This window comes from Orcinus orca, chromosome 15 (genome assembly GCF_937001465.1).
Source record: "Orcinus orca chromosome 15, mOrcOrc1.1, whole genome shotgun sequence".
Classification (NCBI taxonomy): Eukaryota; Metazoa; Chordata; class Mammalia; order Artiodactyla; family Delphinidae; genus Orcinus; species Orcinus orca.
In genome coordinates, this window is record NC_064573.1 from 42645846 (window position 1) to 42673731 (window position 27886).

The 27886-nt window shown below is 39.8% G+C and overlaps 1 protein-coding gene across 1 annotated transcript; it reads right to left on the reverse strand.

The window, feature by feature from the left end:
• Positions 1 to 384: 384 nt before the first annotated feature.
• On the reverse strand, positions 385 to 27876 carry MEP1B (meprin A subunit beta). Its single transcript, XM_004273713.4, has 15 exons — positions 27501 to 27876; positions 25205 to 25223; positions 24308 to 24352; positions 24182 to 24225; positions 20941 to 21019; positions 13922 to 14039; positions 13025 to 13203; positions 11045 to 11263; positions 10192 to 10344; positions 8635 to 8850; positions 6181 to 6624; positions 4495 to 4674; positions 3606 to 3732; positions 2777 to 2981; positions 385 to 545 (listed from the first exon to the last, which is right to left on the reverse strand). The coding sequence occupies exons 1-15, from the start codon at positions 27561 to 27563 to the stop codon at positions 531 to 533; spliced, it is 2106 nt and encodes a 701-aa protein (XP_004273761.1). The 5' UTR covers positions 27564 to 27876; the 3' UTR covers positions 385 to 530.
• Positions 27877 to 27886: the final 10 nt, after the last annotated feature.

The window sequence follows — 27886 nt, forward strand, 5'->3', positions numbered from 1 at the left end:
ATAATAATAAAGGAAACAAGAGAGTGGCCAGTTTTAGAGCTGTGGGGGGCACATGTCCCCAGGGAGAAAGGAGCTGCCCTCTGTCCCTCCCTACATCGGGACAGGACAGCATGGAAATGCTGAGATTCCACATGGAAGATCATTCCCATAGGGTGTTTCCAGTGGGTTTCTAGGGAATCACCTGTGAGGCCAACACACTTGGCCCTCAAAGAGAAGGCAGTCATTTAGAAAGCTACCCCCAGTTCTTGCTCTCCGTCTTATAGACAATATTATGCTTCCAGAACAGCCTGAATTTCTTCTCCACCTTTATCTATTTTTATTTTTTATTTTCTTACTCCCCTCCTTTAAAAACAAAAACACAAGCAACATTTCACCAATTAGACCTTTACCAAAATAATGATTTGTAGTATATCCAGCTATGTACAGAGAAGATCCGTCTGTAGCAGGTGAAGTGGTTATAATACATTGTAGGTGAAACCATCATGAAGAATTTTTCATTTCATTTGTTGGCTGTATTGCTGAGTTAATCTTCAAAGTGCATGTTGCTAAAAGAGGGAAGAACAATCGATCACTTAATTTCTAAATTTAAAAACTCTCATTGAAATGAATCCAATGAAACAGTCTAATGTTTAAATGAAGTACCATGAGCAGTCTCCTGGCATCCTCCCAACTGGCAAAGGGACCCCAGGCTCGTCTCCAGGAACATGCTCTGGCCTATCCCACTTTATTCAGATGCTAAAACATCAGGGTGAGCACACACTTCAGTCTCAGGAAAAAGGTCATTCTGATTTAAGATTTAAACTAGAGCTGGAGTTTCTGCTATCAGTAAATTTACTGTAGAAATGCCTAGACTAAGGAAAATGTAAGTTGACTCCTTGCTCTTGGGCATGTTTAAATGACCCAGAGGCAAAACAGTTCTGTTTTTATAATATGGTGGCTGTGTGTGTGTGTTTCCACTTAATGGCCCTACCATGTCCCTGATACTCTAATAGTTCTTTCCTTGATTGAATTAACTTCCTTCTTTCTCTTCTCTTTGTTTTATCATTTTCTTTAATTCCAATTTTAGGTCGACAAATCGGCCTTTATAATAGCACTTACATCTACCAGTTTCCAGAGGAATATCCTGGCAGTCCCATCCACCAGCTAACTGGTCCTCTCCTCCCTAACCACTCCCCCACCATTCCTACTCCAGCCCCTGAGTACATCGCTACTAGCCCAGAGGATCATGCTGGTGGGCACAGCTTCCACCAGGTTGACCTACTGGGTCATTGAGTGATCTGTCCCTTTTATTTTGAGCCATAGAGTAAGCTAGAAATACCTGTTTTAAAAAACAAAAAACAACAACAACAACAAAAAAATATATATATATATATTTTTTTTTTTTTTTTTTTTTTTTTTTTTGCGGTACGCGGGCCTCTCACTGCTGTGGCCTCTCCCGCTGTGGAGCACAGGCTCCGGACGTGCAGGCTCAGCGGCCATGGCTCACGGGCCCAGCCGCTCCGCGGCATGTGGGATCCTCGCGGACCGGGGCACGAACCCGTGTTCCCTGCATCGGCAGGCGGACTCTCAACCACTGCGCCACCAGGGAAGCCCAAACCTATATATATTTTAAGTAGTTTTCTAATAAGCTTGTGAAGTAATTGATCCACTGCCTATGACCAGCTTTAAACATCTTCCTGAGGTTGAGGAAACATGACAGCAGTGTATGAGAATAAAACTATTTGCTTTCTGTTCATTACCATTGTTCATCTTTTGAATAACTTCACAAATGTATTGTCTTTAACAAACAAGTGTCTTTAAACAAATAAGTTTGTCTACTAAAAGAAATCGAAAATTTAAAATACAGCATGTCAGGCTTCCCTGGTGGCGCAGGCTAAGCCTTCCCTTAGTCCTGCCCTTCCAAATGAAAGCTTTCCTGCAGGACATGCCCTACCCCAAAGGGTGCTGCCTTGCTTAATTTTCTGCTCCCTCCCCAGGGACAGCCCCAATCCAATGGCTGTTGATGTGGGGAGTACAATGGCCTGGCCCCCTTGCCTCAATTCAGGGCACTCTAAGGGCCACCCCAGCTCCAGAGCTCCCTGCAGAGGATGCTGAGGCCTCAGCTGCAACCACAGCACAATCCAACCTTGCCCTCTGCCTGGTCCACCTTCCCTCACTCCATCACTGGTGTTCCCAAGAGCACGCACAGTGAACGTCCTGTGTGCAAATATCCATCTCAAATAGTCCCCAGGGTAATTTCAAGAGTGTATTGCCATTCTAGAGACCTTCTGAGGCAAGACTTTAAAACTTCTCCTTGAAAATCTTGCCTTACAGTTAGTTACCACACATGAAGCCAGAATCATTTGGAAACTTCTTTAATGCAAAAGCCCCAAATGTGCCTAGCACTCCCTTCCTACAAGCCTGAGCTCAACCTTTAGAATGATGACACTTACAGGTCACCTCTCCCCTTAGCCAGGAAGGTTGAAATGTGTAGGCAAAATCAGTTTGCCTTTCAGGAGGGTCACAGACTCCCACCCCAGAAAATTGCACAACCACACAAAATTCTGGGTACAGTTCCAGAAGGATAATAAAATCCCCCGTAAAACCCTCCATGGATCCCAATTTAAGACCCGTTGCTTTATAGTGAACATAACAAGAACCCATAGTCTCAAAGCTGTTGTCCCCAGCATAGGGAGTAGAGAAATTTTTTTTTTTTAGGATATATAAAAAGTCCTAATTTGTCTTTATATAATTCCATCAATAGGTTTTGAATAACCAAATATGAGAGTCAACTTACATTTTCCAGAGTCATATTTGCTGTCTTTGAACTTGTCTCTTGATGATACTTTTTCCTGGTACAGTAGACACTGACAAGGGTGATGACCAGCATCACAGCAAACACAGCAACAGTGGAAGACACGGCAATCACAATGGTGTCTCGAGTTGAGCCTCTCTTTTCACACCTTTCTCCCATGTACCACCAGTCTTCCCCTGACGGACACCTACATGTTCGGAACGTGACTCAGAGTTATGAGTTGATATTTTAATCTGAAAATCTTCACCATCGAAGGTGTGAGTCAACACTCAGGTCATTGGCAGATGGAACTATTTGTCACCCATTCTGGACTAGAAGGGTTGGTTAGACTAGCACAGGCAGGGCCAACGGAAAGGAACAATGGAATTACTCCCAATCTGGGACTTAACACAGCAGCTCCCAGCTGGGAAAGGAAGGTAGCATAGGTACTGGAGAAAATTTAGTTCTCGGTGTCCCAGTCCCTCCACATCCCAGCTATGACCGTGGCCAAGCTCTTCTTAGAATTTAGGTATCTCCATCTAGGAAACGAGGACAGTCACAGTAACCACACCAGACCGTTGTGAGGACCTAATAAGATATGTAAGTCATGAGGACTGTTTCAGGCAATTAGAATAACGTGCTACCTTTGCATAAATAATTCTGTCGTTCTGCTGGCAACACAAAGTCCCAAATGGAGAGCAAAAGATAAATATCTTATGAACGGTTTTGAGATGAGAATCAACTGATTTCATTCATATGAAATATCATATGAATCCTACATTGTGGGAATGAAAAAATATGTAACAAAAGAATGGGTAGATTGTATCCTTACCTGCACTCAGCTTTGCCATTATGGAGAATGCAAACGCCATCATTCTCACATTTAAAGTTTGTGCAAAGGTCATTGATGCCCAAGGTCGGGGTTGGCTCATTTTGTGTAGTATTAAGGTGGGATATGTCTAAGGAGGGTGAGAGGAGAGCATGGAGGGAAATCAGTTTGGGGTTTAACAAGCATTTGATCTTTAAGTTTCAAAATAAAATGTTCAGGCTTCAGGTTTGTGAGAAATTCAGGTACTCTTGAAGCACCATTCAGTAACGTTTATAGGCAGTGAAAAAATAAACAGGCAGGCTGAAATCTAGACACAAAGGGAAGCTGAACCAGCCTGCGGGACTACAACTGAACACATGCTTGCCTGGGCCTTGGCATGGAAACCAACAGTATTCCTGGGAAATGTAATTATTGGCTGCCATGGCTGAGAAATTTTAGAAGACAATAGATTAATGCTATTACTGACGAGATATATGTGTGTGTGCACACATCTCTATATATGTATGTATACATATCTGAAAGAGACAATAAAGCCAGATCATTTCCACTCTAATTTTATGTGTTTCTGGGATATTTTTACTTCTGGAATCCTAGAGTTAAATTCTAGGGTATAATGGCTATACTTCAGCTTATTTCTAAAGAAGTGTTCTGGACTAAAGCTTTCCACTATTGCCCCAGGCAGTGTTAATTAAGTTCTTTATCCTGGAACTGTCCCTGTTTTCATTTAAATTATTTTCATATTGTTAATGATTCATACTAAAAAAAATCTCACTCATGTCCATTCCCTCCCACGTCTCTAATATATCTAAACACGGAATCCAGAAAAACACAGTAAATAATCAACGACCACAAAAAAAAAGCAGCTTAGATAAAACTACTTTTATTGACATACCTTCCACTGTCAGGAGGATATAAACATCATCTCCTTTCATAAAATCTCTGCTTTTCAGCCTCTCATGGGTCATAAAGACACTGTATCCATAGCCCCTACCTCTTTGAAACTGAGTTCCATTAGGGAAAAAATCTTGTACTCCCACTTTGGAAGGCCTGTCCCAAAAATAGTCTCCATTACCTGAAAAAGCAATTTATATTAATGGACTGTGTTTAGCATCATCATAGCTTTTGGTGTAGGAAAGCACAGGCAACGTGAAGCACAAATAGGACAGAGCTCAAAATAATTCAGTGATGCTATTGACCTGTAATGTGTTCCCTGCCAAGTCACTGGAGTTTGTTCATTTAGACTGTCCTAAAGAAATGAGATGACATGGCAGAGAGGAGCACATTCTGGAATATGAGTGGAGAGGTATCAAAAGCTTCCTACATGGGGGTGTCACACTTCTACTGAACGAGCAGTGTAGAAACTCCGTTGCCCATTAGAATCATTCTTTAGTGGCCTTCTGAGTTACAGGTAGTCCTTTTAGCTGAGTTAAATCAATGTGTTACTGAGAGAGTTTTTAATATTAGCACTGAACAATTCACCTCAGTAACTGAATTATTCACCGAACAGAGTAAAGTCCTTCAGGAGTATAAGACAGTGAGAAGCACTGCTTCTGGGAAAAGGTGGTGACCCACCCAACCTTGAGCCATTTTCAATATCATTCAGGGAGAAATGTTTTGGAAAAAGGTAAAGAAATTCTGAACATCAAATCCCCACACCTCTTTGTGAATACTATTTTTTTTCCTATCAGATTATATATATATATTTTTTTCCCCAAGTCACTCAGGTCCTTTCTTTTCATATACAGAATTCAGATTTGGCAATAATATGCACCTTGCCACAATTCCATTTTTCACTTTATTATGTTCCCAGAGGGCAAAGGATTATTACAATTAGAAATGTGATCATTGCTTTCTGGGTGCTGCTTCTCTTTCAGACTAGAAAGAGGGGGGATGGTGTCACCATTGGCAAGTCCTCCAGAATTCTTTAATAAGAAGTTGCAATCCATTCCCATACCCTTCCCAACACTACGGAGCACCTACTCAACATCTTCGTTCTGATCAAAAACCACCCCCATTACAAAAGCTGAACTGTTTTTGACAATTCAGAGGCAAGATCAGGACAGCATGGGTTAGGAGAACTCAACATCTGAGAGACTCTCCATACCAGGCCCTTCCACAAACTCCCCTACTTGATCTGTAGAGATACTTTTAACAAATGTGTGGGGGTTTTATTACTGTCCCAGTTTTACTTCTGAGGACACTGGTGTTTCAAGAGATTATCTGCTCGAGGTTACATAGCTAATGAGAAGCAAACCTTGGATTGAATCCAGGTGCGTCGGATTCTAAAACTAAAACACTCCTCGTACAACCCTGGGAATTCAGGTATTGTCATCAGTTTCCAAAAATATAGCCAATATCTTCTCAATTTGTTGGCATCTTTGCTGACATTTCTGACAGTCTCCTGCCTGGGAGACTCTGTCCACAGCTGCTGAAGCCCTTCCCCTAAATATCTTCTGATCCTTAGATTTGGGGCTCAAAATTCCCTAGCTACCTGGCTATGCAGTCTCTCCTTCCCAAATCATCCATCCCTCTTAGAGCAGTGATTGTGTATTACCAATAAAAAAGATGAGTCACAAACCGGTGGTCATAAATGGGTCTGTAGTTATACTCCGCTTGTTGGACATACGCTGCCGAATGTCAGGATTTTGATCCAAGATGGTCATCGTGACTTGTTGCCAAGGACATGGCCACTCTAATTGATCATCATTGGCTCCAGAGATCAAGTGGAAATACATTCCTACATTAGGCAAACTACTTAGATTCAAGCGAATCTGAAAGGCATAGCCTTTAGAAGAATAAAATGAAGGACTGTAGACAGATCCACTGGGGCTGCCAATGAACTGTGTGAAATTCCTTATATGCCAGACATGATGAGGGCACTGTGTTTCTGAAAGATTGATGTCATCAATAGACAGGCCACCCCGTGAGGCACCAGCGCCTCTGACGCCTCCAAATACCACTCTAAATTTGTTGGTCACTTTCAGTGTTACGTGGTAAAGCTGCCAGCTCCCGATGGGTACATCTGCAAAAGAGACATTATTATTCCAAAGAGGACAAAGGACTATGAATCACGTGCAAATCGACATTAGAGTTCTAGCCTTCATGGACAAAGGGTCTTTCTAGACCTACTGCTTCCTGCGGGTATGAGGTATGGCTTTCTTACGCCTCCAGCTCAGGCCCAGTTACTTCAAGGCATTTCTGTGGGGATGGCACAGCTCTCTGGAATATCTGGATGCTTATCTAGCTGATTCTTAGATAGAGCACCCTTTCCCAGAGACAGGTGAGCAAACGATAGCATCTAACTCATGAGAACTCCATGCCCAACTTACAAGTTACCTCCCATTCAGTTAGTTAAACAGACAAGCAAGCCCAATACTCTACACTTGTACCCCAGATTCCTGTGATACTCATCCGAAGCCTCCTTTAATCTATTTATACTTTGATTGGAATACTTCCTTCACATGCAAAATTTTTAGTCAACTCTTTGGCAGTATTAAGTATGAATTCACCAAACCCTAGAAAGCCCACATCTTGCAACTGACTCAATGTTACATATCTGATATTTGGTACCATCTCCTTTCTTCCCAGACTACACGTCCCCTCCACTATTACTCCTACCCCTAGCTAGCAGCACATTGTATGACATCTTGTCTTATTTTCTGATGTCACATACCCAAATAAGAAGCAGTCCATTTAAAAGTTTTCAGAAGCCTCCCAGGTAGAGAATAGCTCAGGAATTCATGTCAAACTAGTAGTTAACTCAATGCCTTCAAACTTAAATATATTGGCACTTAATGAGAAACATGTTGCTTGAAAATAAGTTAGAAAGATCCAAATTACAGAAAATGCTATTCTCCGTGGAAGGACCCCAGATTGAACAAAAACCTTTCATGAGAGCCTCCACTTCATTTTTACCAGTACTTTCAGTTTAAACTCTGGACTCCTAGGCAGGTTTCTTAAGTACATTTTGTGCTATTATCTGTCAATAATAACACCCACAGATTGCTAATGCAAGGGATTATATATGTATAATCAAACATGTGTGTAATAATCTTATTTATAATCTTTTATATATGCATTAGATACATAAAATGTACATGTATAATGTGTGTATATATGTATATGTATATACATATACATATAGGAAAACATCATCTATGTTTCAGATTGCTTTTCACTGTTAAACAGGGGGAAAATGGCATGACATATGACATAATGTGGATCAGTTTTATAATAGGTTTTAGTCAATTCATTCAACCCAAGAGGTCACTGTGTGGAGCAGACAGTAATACAGCCGCCAGGCCACAGCCCTTCCCTTCCTCAGCGGACCTTCTGAACCATCTGCTTTAATATGTGGTCAATGTGACCCACCTCCCGGACACATGATTAGAAGGAAGCGTGGCCGCCTAATCAGTGTTGCCCTCTCTCCACTCAGAATTGCTCTAGAAGATGCATTTAACTCAAGTCATAACAATTAGAATCCTTTGCTGGAATTTATTTTTCTAGGCTAGAAATTAGAGGAAGAGACCCTTCTCTAGTCTGATGGTACATTTGGTAAAATGTAAGCTGGGAAGTGAAACGGCCAAAGCACCAGTTTTACAGACAAAGCCCATCTGAGATAACAGGAAAGGTCCCCAACCATGTTCAGGGACAGGTCCCATCCTGCCTGAGGCCAGCTCCTCTCTTCTCCATTCTACAATATAGTTATGTTGAGCCAGTAACTCTTCACATTTTGCCTAAGCTAGTTTCCATTATATTTTTATTAGTTGCCAAGAACGGCTTCCCCAGCGCCAGAGACTGATCTACAGTTTCTTAAGTGTCACATATTCTGTAGCACAGAAAGGACTCTCATTTTAGCTTCCCAACCACTGCATAAAACAAGTAGGATCAAGTTCTACATTGAAAAGTACTAAGTCCAAAAAAAAAAAGTACTAAGTCCATAGCCCCTACCCTGTTGTAAGTGGTTTTGCATTAAGTAAAGGGTTAAGACTGACTCACTCTGAACCCAAGAATAAGAATGGTGATAGTGTACCTTTTATTTCTTCCACAAGGGTCAGAGTCCTGTTCACACTGGCTGCAGAATATTCCCTGACATAGATGTTCAGTTGGTCATATTCACTTCCACTGTTATATAAAAAAAATTGCAAGCACTGAAATCCTCGTTTAGGGTATAGTATTCTACTTCCCAGCATTGCTGTGGCCCCCTCATTTACAGAGCTCCTGTTGAAATGCATGAAGAAACCAGAACCTGTTAAAGAGGACAAAATGCAGAACTGAGAAAACAGATACCGGATACAGGAATGCGTGTCTCGCGGGCACTCTATTGCCACCTAGTTCCCACTGTATGCAGGGCACTGTTTTGAGCATTTAAATGCAGTTCTTGGAGCAGGCAGTCTATGAAGAAAAGCAACATTAGATCACTTTTTTCTTACTACACATGTTAGTTTTCAAAAATGGGAAAAAGTGTTACCTGTTTGGTTTAGCCTCTCTCTCTCTCTCTCTCCCTCTTTCTCTCTCTCTCTCCACCCGCCCCTTCCCTTCCTCCCTCCTACTGATCTATGTAGAACCACTATCCACTATTCAAATCTACATTTAAAAAATATCTTTTTAATTGAAATATGTTTGACATGTACCATTGTGTAAATTTAAGGTACACAACATGTTCATTTGACACATTAATATATTGGCATCTGATTGTCACTGTAGCAATAATTAGCACTCCTATCACAATACATAATATCATTTCTTTTTGGTGGTGGGAATAATTAAGTCTAGTCTCAGCAAGTTTGACGATTATAATACAATATTGTTGCCTATTTTCACTATGCTGTGCATTAGATCTCTAGGGCTTTTTACTACTCGTTACAAGTTTGTACCTTTAAACAACATCTGTCATGTCCCCACCAATCCCCCAAAAAAGAAAAGGGAAAAGCACCTCCATGCTCTTAGAGATCTCTACCCCTTCCCAGGTCATCTGAGCTGTCAAGCAATGGCCCTGGGTTCTGAAGGCTAGTTTTACATATTTGCTGCCAGAAATGAGAAAATAAATAAAAATGTGGTGCTTGTAGCCAAATAAATGACTATTTGATTCAAAACAAAATTTCAATGGAAAAGAATACTCATCTGAGTAAAATTAAATAAATTGTACTTTCTACCTTCATTTAAAGTATTTTTGTAACAGAAACGTGTAATCACAACCAGCTGAAATTCTGAAACTGATTAATTCACAGCCTGGTGCTGTTCACTGAAGTTCTCTTGGATTCTTCAGGCTTCAAGAAAACAACCCCACTGCTCCAGAGAAAAGAGTCCTTTTGGGGAGGGGCAGCCCCTCTTGCTGTGGGCACATACTGTGGGTAGAGGCTTCACAGAGCCCAGCGCTGACTCATGGGGAAAAAAAGCAAACTCGGACAGTAAAAAGCAAAGAAATTAACCATATCCTTATAAGGCACAGAACCAATTCCTGAGCAGCACGAGTGGGCTATCATTAATAATTCTAATAAAAATAAGAACTCAAATCCCAGTATTTCACAGCAAAGAAAGAGGCTAGAACCACTAAGAGTAAAATCTGGAAGTATCTCACTCCTGTTACCTTTGCACCGGCCCATGTTGGAGTGATCACTCTCTGGCCCCTCGGGAACCTGGGAGACCCGTTGCCAGTCAGCACTATCTTCTGAACTTTGAATCATACCACACACATTTTCCAGTTCAAAATCGCACGACTCCATAAAGCTCAAGGAAGAGGCTACCAAAGCAAAAAGACAATTATTGACGCTCATATATAACATGATAATCTAAGTAGTAAAAACTGAGATTATCCTGAAGCACTAGGAATTCTAGGATGACGTTAAAGGGGACTCGTCACTGATTCTGAGTGATGGTGGCTTCAAGATCTCTTGATATCTGCAAAACCAAGACAATCGACCAACTGTGTAGTTCTGTATAAGCTGCCTGCCCCAAGTCTTGTCTATCAGGTTAACTAATTATAGAAACCTGAGTCTACACTCCCCTAGTTATTCAGAGTAATAAACCACAACCCGGATTATTTGATCCCATTTATATTATGACTGTACACCTCATTTGGGCTGAAAAGAGTTTTGAATATCAAGTTGGTCCACATTTGCATTAGTAACAGCTTCAAAAACTTGAGTGGGGCATGCTCATGCTGCTATAGGACTCTGTTTGTTTTTATATCTAAAGCCCAGAACTTGTGAGAAGAAAAATGCTGTTTCCATGTTGTAGTCTGGTATCTGGGGGCTATTCTGTTTTGTTTTGTTTTCTTTCTTTCAGAATATCAAACTTCAACTATCAAACTATTATTATCAAACAATTATCTAACTATAATTTCAGAAAACCCAGCAATGCTTGGCAAAATGGCACAGAACAGAATGTTTTCCTACAGAGCAGAGAGGAGGAGAAGTCATTTCAAAGAACCTGTCACATACAGCAGTTATACAGTTGATTCAACTTTAAGATATCAGAGTCACTGAAATCCATTCGTTGGCCAATCACATCCATGAAGTCTGGGATTCTTGTCACAATTGTTGGTTCTGATCCATTCTGGAATGCAGTTTTACTATAGTGCATCACTGAGCTGTAATCATAGGGAACATTCAGGGAGTCTGTTTGTCGGTCATCATAGGATTCAAAATTGTTCTTTTTGCCTAAATGATAGATAAAAATCTTTAATTACTTGATGTTCACAAAATTTAGTTTATCTTACTCCAAAGACTGTTAACTTAGAAATAAAGACTATAATATACAGTGCAACCTTGGCTACAACTGACACTCTATGGTATTTCAAGAGTGTTTCATATATTCCTATCTTAGAATAGACTATTCAAACTTAGAATCGTGATACCAGCTGTCATGCTGAACTTATCTAAGGTTTCATTTCAGCTCAAAGTTGGACTTTAGCATTTGGCCTAAGGTTCTAAGAACTGCTAATGGAAAGAAGGATTCTAAAAAGTGTTGTTGAAACACTCAGGGTCATTGGCAATGAGGAGAGGTAGAGTATCCTCAGTGGATGGAGATGAAAATAAGAGGACTTTGGGAGGTGTGGTGGGGTAGGACCTGGGAATGATAATGTGGTCATTGAAAGGATTGACATCGTCAGTGATTTCTTAGTTATCTTAGTTATTCTTAGTTTCTGGAACACGTGTAGATGTATGTAAATAAATACATTTAGAGAAGATTCCTGACCGCTTAGCATCATACCAATGGGCCACTGACTGCAATGTGAAATCGATTTTGCGGACACAACAAGGTAGATTTGATCAACAAAGCATAAAGATGTGTTATCAAGTCGAGGCAGAAGTTTCTAACAGAAATAAGACATTGGAAATCTTAAAGAGTGAGGCCATAGATTAAAGCTCAACACTTCTCTTGTTCTAGAAATTTTTCAGTTGGCTTCAGTGCCTTCCCCCAGACTCTGGGTAGGGGTGAGGTCAGGGGCAGGTAATGTGATGTTAGAATTGTGATGTCAGGGGCCCTCACCGCAGAGCAGCCCTCACTGGCCTCACTTGATAGCAATGCCATCCTTCCCCTCCCCCCCCCCCACAGCCCTGCCATACCCTATGGAGGCAGGACGGACGGGGAAACTAAGTGTCACTGCGGAAAATGTGACTTCTAGTCGGACAGGGTTATTAAAACCTTTCTGACTTTGAGCACAAAGTCACGAAAAGTTCAGGCTGTTGCAGTGTTTCCCAACATGGGCTCCAAAGAACAATAAATCCGGGAGATCAGCTCGGTGCTTTGTGACCACCTAGAGGGGTAGGACAGGGAGGGAGGGAGGGAAACGCAGGAGGGAGGAGATATGGGGATATATGTATAGCTGATTCACTTTGTTATACAGCAGAAACTAACACACCATTGTAAAGCAATTATACTCCAATAAAGATGTTAAAAAAATAAAAAATAAAAAAAAATTTTAAGAAAAGAACAATAAATCCAAATGCTCCACAAAAAGAAAAAAAAAAAAAAGCATGATCAAGTCATTTTGGGAAATGCTCCTCTTGGAGATTTACAATTCATGTTAGTCTAGCAAAGACACTGAACAGTACAGCAGTGTAAATAACTCTAAGTTTAATTTCTTTTAACCTAGGATTTCCCAAATTAATTTTGGGAAATCAGATTCCTTTCCTCACAACCCCCCTGAACAAATTGTGCAATGGCACTACATAAAATAATCTTCGGGAAACACTGGTTTCTAAGATCACATCCAGCTCAAACTGGGGTTCTGGAATACTGTTCCCCAAAAACCTTCAGGCACTTCAACTCCTATTGAATTAGAGCCAAATCAAGTAAGATCAAAACATCAGAGTTTTCCCATTATCGATAGACAGCACCAATGGCAGAAGAGGGCACATGTTTAGAAATGCAGTATTTAACTTAAAAAACAATGTAAGAAAACAAGATAAATGTACCTGAAATAATTCTGTCCCAAATTATGCTGACATAGTCATCCCGATCAGACCGAGACTGTTCATGCCAGAATCCCAGTGCGTGGAGAAACTCATGTTGCACTGTTGCTATTCTGTCACAGCCCTTTCCGATGGAGAGTTCTTGCTTCCCAACGCGCCTATTTCCCACTGAAGACCAGCAGCTTACAGAAGGGTTTACAGAAGGGGGAGAGGGTTTTATATTGATGCAGGTGGAGGTCCTAAGGCAAAATCCCTAATGCCTAATGCACTTAGGTACCCACCTAGATCCTTCACTTATGTTTGGACACCATGTATTTCTCTCAAAACCCCAGTGCGGTATGAAAAGCCTTCCAGACAAGATGACCTTTGGGGAACTTGGGCTGTGACACCAAATGTTTAAAAAGGACTGAGTCATCCTCCAGGCAACCAAGTCCTGATCTTTTCTGGCAATTTCAAAATTTTTCAGATGATCCTTGAATAAGGGTTTTATAGGTATAGCAACCATTCAGAACTGCTGACCTTGAGTCAAATAACTATCACCTTCTTAACTGAAGTAGTAAGAGTTCTTAGGTTAAAATAAATTTAAATATACATGTGCACATGCATACAGATGGGTTTTACTTGAAGGCAGAAATAAGGAGTATAGAAACGACAAACAGGTTGAAGTTCACAGAGTCATAGGGTGGATGGCATGCGATCCCACCTTCCTTGTCTTAACGTTGGCAGTCTGATTGCATGTATGAAAATATTCTTTTATGGCTAAAGAAAACAGATCCAGCAAACAGTAATGGAAGCCCCCGACCCCCCCCAAGGTTATGGTCAAGGGCAACTGCTGTGATGTAATGCCCCAGCCACAACAGTTCTCATCAGAGCACTTAGAAGACCATCTCTTCAACTTACCCACTGCCCTTGAACACTGATATATAGTTGGGTTCTCCAGACCAAGGCTTGAAGTCAATGCATGTTTTTAGGCGATAGCGTTCAAATGCATTGAGGATAACTCCCCTGGCATTCATTTCTGAAGGAAGAAAACAAACAAAAATAAACTTATTAAAATTACCACCATTGAACAGTTCACCATGGAAACAGGCCATGCAATATATTGTTTATCATGAGTTAGTCCCTCCATGAATATTTAGTGTTTTATTTTTTAAAAACTTAGTATACAGCACCGATCAAGTATCACATGCAATTAATTGGTTGTTCTTCAGGTAGCTTTTTTTCACCCCATATATATTTCCCTGGAGTCATTAGAGGTGCAAATAGCAAAAAGGGCATTTCCTTACCTCAGAGAACATATACATTGGTTCACAGGTAACCAAAATGAACAATCACTGTCACATGCTTCATCTAAGAAGCTATAATATGTATTTAAAGCCTCACAGCAGAGTTTTTAATCTGAGCACCTTGAGATGAGAGGGACCATGAATATGTTGAAATAGTAGACAAAGAATTACATCTATATCTATATATATCTATCTCTGCAAAGTGCATTTTCTGGGGAGAGCATTCATAAGATTCGCAAGTGAGTTCCGGGTCCAAAACACAAATAAGAACCATTGCTTTCAAGTTGAGTGATGCTAACAGGTTAGATAGAATGGAGCTCAAAGACGGCAGAGGTGTGAGAGCAGCAAAGACGTTCAGGAAAAGAAGCTCAGAGGGCAACCCGGAGGAAGGAGCTATATCCGGTGCATATGGAGAGACAGTCACAGCTGGGGTCAAGTACGGTGAAGTGAAGGATGGTGTCTGCCGGGAGGTGGGAGACAGTATGGCAGAGAAGATGGTGTGTGGACTTTGGAACAAGACACAGCTAAGTTCTCCCCTATCCTCACCACTTATTTTTTATTTATTTATTTATTTTGCGGTATGTGGGCCTCTCCCTGCTGTGGCCTCTCCCGTTGTGGAGCACAGGCTCGAGACGCGCAGGCTCAGCGGCCATGGCCCACGGGCCCAGCCGCTCCACGGCATGTGGGATCTTCCCGAACCGGGGCACGAACCCGCGTCCCCTGCATCGGCAGGCGGACTCTCAACCACTGCGCCACCAGGGAAGCCCCACCACTTATTTTTGATGCATAATCTTTGCCAATTTAATTTACCCTTAGAGCTTTGGTATTATCATCAGATAAGCTAAGTGGGGAATTAAAATCAACTTCACAGGGATATTGTGAGGATAGCAGAGAAAGTAGAGGTGAAGTTCCAAGTACAGTAGTCTCCCTTTATCTGTAGTTTTGCTTTCTGCAGTTTCAGTTACCTGCAGTTAACCGAGATCCAAAAATATTAAATGGAAAACTCCAGAAATAAGCAATTCATAATTTTTAAGTTGCACGCCACTCTGAGAGCTTGACGAAACATTGTGCCATGCCGCTCCATCCCACCAGGGACTCCCCAACCCTGGACATCCATTATCTGCTCCCAACACCCAATCATCAACATCACCATGGGTCAGTGACCCAGCATCACCCGAAGCAGATGATCCTCCTTCTGATGTGTCATCAGAAGGTCAATAGTAGCCTAACGTTACATCACAACGCCTACGTCATTCACCTCATTTCATCTCATGATGCAGGCATTTTATCATCTCACATCATCACAAGAAGGGTTAGTACAGTACAATAAAATATTTTGAGAGAGAGAGAGACCACATTCACTTAACTTTTATTACAGTGTATTATAATTGTTCTCTTTTCTTATTAGTTACTATCTCTTCCTGTGCCTAATTTATCAATTAAACTTTATCATAGGTATGTAGTATAGGAAAAAACATGCTATACATAGGATTTGGTACTACCCACAGCTTCAGGCATCCACTGGGGGTCTTGGAACATATGCCCCGAACATAAGGGGGCACTACTGTAAAGTGAGCATTTATCCAATGTTTATTTCCTTCCTACCTTCTTACATGTCCATTGCACAAACATTTAAAGACATTATTCAGAAAGCCTCTGTCTAGGTGAAAGTAAAGAACAAGATACATGTGGGACCTAAAATCCATGAATCTATAAGAGGCACTCAGAATTCAACCTTTTACAATATCACACAAATAATACATGTTCATTGTAAGTTAGAAAATATAAACAAAAAGAAAGAAATTATAAAATCTTACCCAGAAATAATCAACCACATTTATCATACTTTTTTCTTATGAATACGTACATACATAATACACATATTTTTATAAAAAATAAAGTCACAGCCTACATAATATATTATAAACTATTTTTTCACTAAATAATATATCTTAAAATCTTCCTTCATCAGTAAGTATTGTTTTTTTGGGTTTTTTTTTTTTTTTTTTTTTTTTGCGGTACGCGGGCCTCTTACTGTTGTGGCCTCTCCCGTTGCGGAGCACAGGTTCCGGACGCGCAGGCTCAGCGGCCATGGCTCACGGGCCCAGCCGCTCCGTGGCATGTGGGATCTTCCCGGACTGGGGCATGAACCTATGTCCCCTGCATCGGCAGGCGGACTCTCAACCACTGCGCCACCAGGGAAGCCCAGTAAGTATTGTTTTTACCATTTTAATGGCCACATTATATGACAGTAAGATACATAACTAACTTCCTATTGACAAATATTTAAATTGTTTCCAAATTTTCTGTATTGTAAGTATCACATTTGGGTCACTATTTCAGATCTAACACTTCCTTAAAATAAGGCATGATGATACCAACCACCACATGACTGTTTTTGAACTGAACGTAAAAGGAGCTTGCTTGCCTTCGATTTTTATCAAAGCTTAATAAGGATAGTTTCTATCCTGCGTTGAATTGTTTGGAGACTCAAATAAGGGAATAAATGTGAAAGTTTTGTAAAAAGTATAGCTTTCTACCAAGATAAGATCCTTATTTACCCTGTGCCTTTATTTACCAAGGGCTTTAATTCACTTTGCATCACAGATGCAGAAGAGCTCCACCAGGGATCCTGTTACCTAAATCCTCAGGCTCCGAAGGACAAGGCAGGTCCCAGACAAGCCTAGGAGTTAAGCAAGCAGCTGTTTAGAATTATCTTCCCCTTGTTAGCCCCTTCCTGCTCCTAGCACCTTGGTCTTCATTTCTATTCCCACCTTTTACCCCTTTCCTCCTCTCCCTACTTCCCCTTACCACTCACTTCAAATCTGGCACTCAGGCAAGCAACTGTAACTCACTCACAGGAAGCTATACACCGTTGCTTCAAGTTCTACCCCTTACAGGTGAGTTGCATCTTAACAGCCAGATAATACCTGAGGCTTAAGCTAAAAGACTAAAGCCCTACTGGTAGCATTTCATATGGAAAACAGTTTGGAGTTTTCTCAAAAGACTAAAAATAGAACTACCATATGACCCAGCAATTCCATTCCTAAGTATATAACCAAAAAAAACAAAAACACTAATTTGAAAAGATGCATGCACCCCAAATGTTCATAGCAGTACTATTGACAATTGCCAAGATATGGAAGCAACCTAAGTGTCCATCAACAGATGAATGGATAAAGAAGATGTGGTATATGTATATACACAATGGAGTACCACTCAACCATAAAAAAGAATGAAATTTTGCCTTTTGTAGCAACACGGATGGACTTGGAGGGCATTATGCTAAGTGAAATAAGTCAAAGACAAATACTGTATGATATCACTTATATGTGGCGTCTAAAAAGTAGGACAAACTAGTGAATATAACAAAAAAAGAAACAGACTTACAGATATAGAGAACAAACTAGTGGTTACCAGTGGGGATAGGGAAGTGGGGAGGGGCAAGATAGGGGTAGGGGACTAAGAGGTACAAACTATTAGGTATAAAATAAGCTACAAGGATCTATTGTACAACATGGGGAATATAGCCAATATTTTATAATAAGCATAAATGTAGTATAATCCGTAAAAATTGTGAATCACTATATTGTATACCTGTAACATATAATATTGTACATCAACTATATTTCAATTTTAAAAAAGCAAAAAATTTTAAAAAAAGAAACAGGTACATAAAGCTCATAAGGTTAGGATAACTTTGGTTAAAATACATGGCAAAAATAGCCTAAGAGATACAGTCAAATTAAAGCTCACTGATCTTTCACGGAACACAGGAGAATAAAGTTTTTAAGCTATACATACATATATATATATGTGTATATATGTATGTATATGTATTATACACATACATATATATGATTTTGAAACAAAAGTATTTTAAAATTTTTAATCAAAAGATTAAAATCAAAAATAAATATTTAAATAAGGAGAGGTTGGTAAAAGGGTACAAACTTTCAACTGTAAAATAAATAAGATCTGAGAATCTAATGTAAAACATGGTGACTATAGTTGATAGTACTGTATTGCATAATGGAAATTTGCTAAGAGAGTAGAACATAAATGTTCTCACACACAAAAAAAGGAGAAATACGTGAGGTGATGGATGTGTTAGTTAACTCGATGTGGGAATCCTTTCACAATGTATACATATGTCCAATAACCACAGTTACAATTTAAGTATCTTATAATTTTATGTCAATTATACCTCAATAAAGCCAAAATTTTTTTAATTTTAATAAAATGTTTCAGATTTTCCCCAGTTCCAAAAGCCAATGAACATCATTCTCTCCTGATGTTACACAAGCTCTTTATAGCTTCTAATCCTATTAATTACTGTTGCTTTGGCTTTTTCTACCGTACTCTTGGTTTTTCATCTGTTTAGTGGCCATTCTTCCCTTCTCAAAAATCTCTATCAGGGCTTCCCTGGTAGCTCAGTGGTTGAGAGTCCGCCTGCCGATGCAGGGGACGCGGGTTCGTGCCCCGGTCCGGGAAGATCCCACATGCCGCGGGGCAGCAGGGCCCGTGAGACATGGCCACTGAGCCTGCGCATCCGGGGCCTGTGCTCCGCAACGGGAGAGGCCACAACAGTGAGAGGCCCGCGTACCGCAAAAAAAAAAAAAAAAAAAATCTCTATCAGATCTCCCATCTATATCAATGCCAAAAAGTTGCTCTCCCAGGCTGAATTCCATTCTGTGCCATCTTCTTACACAATACAATCTTCCTGGGTCATCCAATAAGATCCATTATCTATGAAGTACTCATTATATGCAAGGCACTATGTGAGAATCTCATCCATATCCATAGCTTCAACCATCTCCTATACCCTTAATAACTCCCTGTTAGATTTCTCTATCTTGAATGACCAGATCAGACACCAAGCCATTATATGATATCTCCACCACAGTGAGCCTGATGCATTTCAAATTCTACACGCCAAAAACCAATTTCCACCACATTTCTCTATCCTACCCTCTCCAAGACATATTCCCTATTCTTGTTAAAGGTGTTGCCATCCACCCAGGTGTCTAAGACATAATCTTGGACACTAGCACTTCTTTCCCTAGACTCACCTTCTTCTTGATCTCTTGGAGCCAATCACCAAATCTAATTGTCTCCTAAGCCTCTCTTAGAATTATCCCCTCTTGTCTATCCTCACTGAGAGAGTCTTGGTTCAGAAACTCTTTAATCTTTCCCTGAATTTCTTCAAGAGTCTAACAGATCTTCTTACTCTCTTTCTGTCCCACTGATAATACATCTTCTGTACTGCAACCAGAGTGATAACAATCTCACTTCTGAATTAAAACCTTTAGCCGCTTCACATCACCACTGGTATACACACCACGTTCTTTAACATGGGGAAGACTCAAGTCCTTCCCAATCTGAAGTCTGCCTACCTGTTCAACTTCATTATCTCCACACGCTCAACCTACTTCCCAGCAGGGGTTTTCTTCCTTTCCCCATGCCTTTGCACATAGTGATCCATCTGCCTAGAACGCGCTTCCCTTGCTGTCAGAGGCTGCACTAGCCCCCATAGTTCCTTTCTATGAGTTAGAAAGGGCCACCTCACTGTACACCAGAAACTAACACAATATTGTAAATCAAATATACTTGAAAGAAAGAAAGAAAGGGAGGGGCACCTCATCTGGGCAGATGTTGCAAGTGCTGGCTTGGCAGGTGGATGAATAGTACTTCATGCAAAGAAATGAATGCTCATGATGAATATAATGCAAACTTAATTTCAGTCCCACTTGTGCCCCCTCCCCAGGCACCTATGTGTGCAGTACAACTTGCACAAGCTTCATGGCAGCCCTACTGCATAGGCTCACCTGCTCCCTAATGCATATGCCTTTATATCTAGGTTGAGTTAAACATCCTCCAGTGTGCTCCCATAACATTTTGAACATATCACTAATCATTACATTTACTGCATTCTATTATAATTAGCTTTTGGTTTATCTGAATCTCTATTGAAATGTATGATATTTAAGGAAAAATTTCCCAAATGGCAGTTCCTAAACTGATGCTGGTCAAGGATATCATTTTTACTAAATGGGGACCATGTTTAGAGCTTTCCATTACAATAAATTTCTAATACAGAATAGCTGTCCTTTCTTTTGGATTAGGTTCTTCTGACTTTTTAGTATTAAAACATTATTTATTTTATAAACAAAAAAGATGATAAAAGATGATAGTGGGTTCTTGTTGTTTAAGTTCCTCAATTGTTCAAATAAAATATTAGTAAAATAATGACAGTTCCTAAAGTTTTGTTTGGTTGGTTGTTTCATGTTCCAAACTCATATGTAAAGTCTGAACATATATGAAACCACTGATTTAAAATAAAGACTAGCTCCCTAAAATCTATGTCCCAAGCAACCAATACAGAGTAGGCTCTCCATAAATATTGGTTGAATTCATCCCTTTATTGGTCAAAACCCAGCAAATATTTCAGACAAAATCATTTAGGTTCTGTTCATTTTTCATTTTGCTTATTTTTTTTAAAGTGTACTTAGCCACACAAAACAACAAAGAAAAAAACCCTTAAAGGCCATGTGAGTCTTCCCTTGGAAATACTGTCATCATATTCTGTCAGGAACATACATTAGTTGTGGGCACTCCAAAGTGCATACTAACCCAAGCTATCGTCTAGAACATATGGAATAGTATGAGGCCATCTATAACTTTCTCCAACGATGGAATTTCTTTCTTGTACCTGTCAAAATTAAGTGGGAAAGGATTTATTGAATGTATCAGTCAAAAATTTATGAAACAATCAATAGTTAATCTAGAAAGAAAGGAAGTTTTAAGCTTTCCCAGCCAGCCTAAACAAATTGCCAGGGTGTGTGCGTGCATGTACACATGTGTGTGTACACCTACTTTTATCATATTATAACAAAGGTTTTAGGAGGAAATCACTAATTTCAGGGGGGTTTTTTTCTTTCTTTTTTTTATTTCTGGGTTTTTTAATAAGGAGAATGATAAGCATTAATATTTCCTTTAATCCTATCATTTCACTTCAATTATTCATATTTTTACATATCCTTGTAATAGCGGAAGTTCGTGGGCCTGACGCATAGTGAGGCCAAACAATCCGAAACATCAGAGTTTGGAGCAGAGAAAGGTTTATTGCAGGGCCGTGCAAGGAGATGGGTGGCTCAGGCCCCAAAAAACCCTGAGCTCCCCAAAGTGTTTCGGCAAAGCATTTTTAAAGGCCAGGTGAGGGAGGGTGGTTACAGGGTATGTGATCAGCTTATGCACAATTCTCTGATTGGCTGATGGGAAAACACTAATTTCTATCATTAATTTTGTTGATAAAGTTGAAGCAAAATCATGTAAATAATGATTGTTGGAAAACTGGACAATAAATATGGTAGATTCATAGACTAGTTTCTTATACCAGAGATTAAAAATATACAAGAAGGAAGTGATAGCAAAACCTCAATCATCTTGATCTCATAATATCAGAAAAAAAGTCACACATGAGCTGGACCAAAGTTTTCAAACAATTTTAAAGTACTTGAAAAATTTTTTTTCCTGGTCCATTCATCCTTCATCAAGTATTTTTTTTAACATCTTTATTGGAGTATAATTGCTTTAAAATAGTGTGTTAGTTTCTGCTTTAACAAAGCAGAATCAGCTATACATATAACAAAGTGAATCAGCTATGCATATACATATATCCCCATATCTCCTCCCTCTTGTGTCTCCCTCCCAACTTTTATAATAGAAAGCTAATAATGTTTCATTAATGTATTCATCCAGCCAACAAAATGAACACTGTTCAAGAGAACAGAGATCCATTGGTAACCAAACTACCAATGTCTCTACCTTCCTAGAGCTCTTTCTAGTAGAGGAGACAAACAGCATGTAAGAAAACAGTCTAAGGACTTCCCTGGTGGCACAGTGGATAAGACTGCACACTCCCAATGCAGGGGGACTGGGTTCGATCCCTGGTCAGGGAACTAGATCCCACCTGCATGCCGCAACTAAGAGTTCACATGCCACGACTAAGAGTCCACACGCTGCAACTAACAAGCTGGTGAGCCACAACTAAGGAGCTGGTGAGCCACAACTAAGGAGCCCACCTGCCACAACTAAGACCCCATGCAACCAAATAAATAAATAAATATTTTTTTTAAGTTTAAACAGGATATATTTAATAGTAGCAGAGGAAATGAAAAAGGGAGATGTGGACAAGAATAAAGGGATTAGGGGAGTGTATTAGATAAAGAGGTCAGGACAGGACGCTTTTGAAAGGATGACATTGAAGGTGAAATGAGAGTGATAAGAAAGAGCCAGTATTGAAAGGGGCTCTGGAAAGATCATTCCAGACAGAGGAAACAGTAGTTGCTCTGCTCTGAGGTAGGAATATGCTTGGTATATTTTGCATGTTTGAGGCCAGTGGCCTAAGGAGATTATATCAAAGAAGAGAGGAGATGGGAGGAGAGATAGGCAGGAGTTAAATCATGCAAAGTCCTAAAGGCTGTGGGTAAATCTGGATATTATTCTAAATATGGTAGGAAGCCATTGAGTTTCAAGCCAGGAAGTGAAATGGTGGTGTTGCTTATTTAAAAGTTCACTTTGCTGTAGGGGATAGGGGACAGGGACAGGGTGGAAAAGATTCTAGGAGGGCAACATTTGAAGCAGATAAATTAGGAGAGAAGTGGATTCTTTGAAGTATATATACTTTGGAGATAGAAATGATAGAACTTGCTGATGGAGTGGATGGTGGGGTGAGGGAAACGGAAGAAGCAAAGGTGACTCCTAGGTTTTTTACTTATTCAGTGGAGTGGGGAGAGGGAGTGGTGATTACTTTACTAAGAGGGAAAACTAGGCAGGAACAGCTTGTATGAGAAATCAGAGTTTAGTTGAGGACACATTATGTTTGAGGTATCTTGTAGACATTCCAATGGAACTGATGGATTAGTACTGGGATAGACAAGTCAGGAGCTCAGGAGAAGGAATGAACCAGAGTTATACATTGGGAGTCATCAGCACAGAGATGACAAGCCCTGGTACAGGGTAGGATCAAGGAGAGAAGAGCAGACCAAGGACTAAACCTCAGACACTGCAGCTCTGTTTCTTGAGTTGAAGTTCACAGTGGGGGTTGAGGAATGTTTAAGCTCCCTTAAACTACATGTAAGGTACCTGTGTTCACCTGTGTGCCATGATGGCTAGGTAAGAACCAGTACTCTTTTTTTTTTTTTTTGCGGTATGCGGGCCTCTCACTGTTGTGGCCTCTCCTGTTGCGGAGCACAGGCTCCGGACACGCAGGCTCAGCGGCCATGGCTCACGGGCCCAGCCACTCCGCGGCATGTGGGATCTTCCCAGACCGGGGCACGAACCCGTGTCCCCTGCATCGGCAGGCGGACTCTCAACCACTGCGCCACCAGGGAAGCCCCAGAACCAGTACTCTTTATGATAGTTTGGGAAGATCTTTATGTGGCAACTCTATTCTCAGCTGTCAGAGTAGGAGTCACAAAACCTTTCTCTTATGGTAAAAACCTGATTCATTGAATTTACAAATTCAGTTTAATTTTGCTTCAACTGGCTTTAATCAGTGAGGTTCTATTTAAAAATGAAAATATCATATTGTTCCCATAATGAAAATCAGTCAGATCAATAAGACCAAAGCATACCAGGTGAGTGACGGTGGTTTTAACCACACACAAATCTGAGTAATGAATGATGAAGATACTATTATATGAATCCCTTAGAGTATAAAGTATTCATTGACTAAATGTGTCAACTATGATTCTACACCCTTAGAGATAGTTGGGCTTAACAAAGCCCATGTTGTCCCATCATTCTCAGATACTCTATTTTAGCTTGCAGTGGTTAATTGAAGCTCTTTCCTTGCATTGTTTCAACTCACCCCATCAAGTCTGATGTCTCCCTCAAAAAGATCCAGTCCCAAATCTATGAGGGAAGGTAAAAATTTGTGTTAGCAAATTGGATTCAAACTCCCCACTTAATAAAGAATTAAAAAAAATCCACAAACCTTCATTGATATCAAATATATCCTGGTCAATTCCACCATCTACATCTTTAACAAAAAGAACAAAAACACATTGAACATTGTGTTTATGAAAGAAGAAAATCTTTATCAATTACCAATTAGAAGTAAGCAAGGTTCTTTTGCCTCAGATAAGAGAGTACCAGGTTCTGATTCAACATACATTGATTCATTGATTGATTGATCGATTGATTGAGACCTCCCATGAGCCAGGCTTGGGGCTATGGGGCTCTTGCATATATACTCTTGTTTTACCCATGTCCCTTGTATGCCAAATAACTTCAGGAATAAGAAATTGGTCATTCCATATAATATTAAGCTTAATTTGAAAGACTAGATTAGATGACTAGATTAAACAGGAAGCAAATATTTAAATTTGGTCAAACCAGTACAATATATCCATATATTTATATTCCTTGCTAATAGTGTACCTTGGAACTCTCAAGCAAAATTCCTAATTTATATTTGAATTATTCTTAAGTTGCAAAGGGGTAGATAATATGGCCAAGTCTCTAAGTGTACAACTGAATAGGACAGACATCAGGTCCATTTGATTTGACACAAAATAACAAAAATAATAATAGTAGGCATTTTATGGGATGCCGATATGTCAGTCACTGTGTTTGGACTTTCTTATACCACCACTTATTTTTTTTTTTTGCTGAGTAGGTGGAACGCTGGAGCAGAAACAATAAAACGTTCCTCAATAAGTCAAAAGAAGCCAGCGCTTGATCAAAGTTCAATGCAATTATGCAATAATGCATATGCAATTATGCACTGTGCTTAGCATTAAATGTGTCCTAAGTTCTTCTGTTCTGTTGTTCTATTATTCACATAACCTTTTTTTATTATAACATAGGGCAAAACTCAAAATAGACTCACCAAAGATTTCTGGGGTTGGCTGGGAAACAAACACATACAAAAGATATATTATTATCATGCCCACGAAATAAATGGTCTTATTGATTCCAATTTATATCTAACCATTTCTGGGGTTTTCTTTTTTCCCTAATATTATGGATAGCTTTCTGGCAAAATCCCAAGAGAACTAAAGCAGAGTCTAAGATAACTTTTTGACCCAAGGGTCTTCTCATTTCATATAAAAAATGAAACAGCCTGTTGTATGGATTTGAAGGTGAAAGAAACAAGAAACCAACTTCACAGGTTGAAAAGAAGGCAGAACGTAAGAGTCCTGCCCTCAATTAAGTGTTCACTTTAAACATGATTTAAAGTGAACATGATTCCGGGCTCCCCTGGTGGCGCAGTGGTTGAGAGTCCGCCTGCCGATGCAGGGGACAGGGGTTCGTGCCCCGGTCTGGGAAGATCCCACATGCCGCGGAGCGGCTGGGCCCGTGAGCTGTGGCCGCTGAGCCTGCACGTCCGGAGCCTGTGCTCCGCAATGGGAGAGGTCGCAACAGTGAGAGGCCCGCGTACCGCCAAAAAAAAAAAAAAAAAAAAGGCAGATAAAGTGAACATGATTCTAAAGAATTCATGGAGCTATGCTTGAAAAACCTAATAATTTATTCCCAATATTGAAATATTATTATAATTTTTCATGATCCTTTAAAAAGAAAATTTTATTGAAGACCTCATTAACCATGGTTTACTTTCACATTTCTCTCAAGACTCCACCATCAAAGTCAATACCAAATACTCCAGAAAAAAAATCTATGGCTATACTTTGCAAGTGGGAAAAAAAAAAAAAAACTTCTGAAAACAGATTTGCTACAGGTGATGAAATGAAACCCAGACCACATACACAATGGCAAAAACTAAGTAAACCTGAGACTTCTTAGTGAAGTCTAGTTTAAAAAGCTCATGGGACTGGTAGACAGTAGGTCTGGGTTTTATTCCTGTTTCTACCAACTAACAGCAAGTCAGTTCACCTTCCTGATACTCAGAATATCTGTATAATATGGTCAGTGCCTGCTTTGCCTGGGTATTATGATGGTTATATGATGTAATGTGAAAGAACTTGGTAAACTTTGTCATACAAATGTAAGGTACAATTTTTATTTAAATACTTACCTGTAGATACTAGAATATAGATACTAGAATCAGTTGGGGTGTTTGACAAGCATGGGAATAACTGGTTGGATGATGACCATCCTTTTTGATATTAATTAGTGCCTTGATTGCCTCACACTTGGCCACACACAGGCACACACAGAGGAATGCCAACACACCTCCTGAAAAAAGTCATCAAGTATTTGTTCATAATTACAGTTTTAATAAGTCTTCAATAGTATCTCCTGTTCTCACTGCTGTAGTTCTGTTCACAGAATATCAGCTCAACATAATAATTGTTATTTAAAAATCACAACTAAAGGTTCCCCCCCAGTCACTTGAAACTTCATTTAAAACCTGATTATGAAAAAACAAAAAAACCAAACAAAAACGTGATTATGGTTACCAGGGGATAAGGGGGGGAGGGATAAATTGGGAGATTGGGATTGACATACACACATATACACATATCTATATAAGATAAATAACTAATAAGAACCTGCTGTATAGCACAGGGGACTCTACTCAATACTCTGTAATGGCCTATATGGGAAAAGAATCTTAAAAAAAATAAAGAGTGGCTCTCTATATATGTATAACTGATTCATTTTGCTGTACACCTGAAACTAACACAACATTGTAAATCAACTACACGCCAATAAAAATTAAAAATAAATAAATAAAACAAACCTCAAGTTGGTTTGTGGTACCAACTACCTGTCACTGTAGAAAGATAGGTCTAACCTGATGAAGAAGCAGAAAAGAAATCCCATGCTACAAAACGTTAAGTATTTACTGTGCCTGTGACATTCATCATTCACTCTGTCATGTCTCACATTACTGTAACAGCAAAATGTGTCACATTCCGCAGTAAAAATGGAACAATTTTCAAATTTCACATTTTCCATCTTATGAAAAGAAAACTTGTTACACAGCAATGAAACTGAAGATAAAACATAACTTTATGTCAGTGTCCCTGACTTTCCTTCTGGTGGGTCTTCTTCTCACTCCCAGTACCCTGCCTGTCCCTGCTCGCCAAGAAGAAACGTTTATTTCATTGACACTTTGAAATTCCTTAAAAAACAAAAAACGAACGAACAGGTTGTTCTTTAATAATCGGTATCAACTACCCCCAATTTTTCTAATTGTTTTCCATACATTGTTTTCTTACCAAGCCAAAAACCCGGAGGAGGGCAGCAAAGAAAAGAAATGAAGGCAGATACCAAGAATCCATGCTGTCACTTCCAGCTGAAAGTTGCAAACTATGAAATTCAGAGTAGCATTTACTTTTTAAAAGGCAAACATCATAACGTATAGCCTTTGATCTTAATGATCCATCTGGCAGGTCAGCCCACTGCAGTAGTAATACCTCCAATCAAAAAGTTAAAGTCCAGTATCCTTAACACTGTTCTGCAGAGTTTATTGGTTGTTATTTTGTGTGTGGGTTGTTTTTTTTCTCCTGTGTCAACATTCAATAGCCAAGTGCCTGGCTGAGACCTGTTAATAAGTTCTCTAATGTATAATACTGGTCCCCAAGATTATTAAGTGCCATTTGAG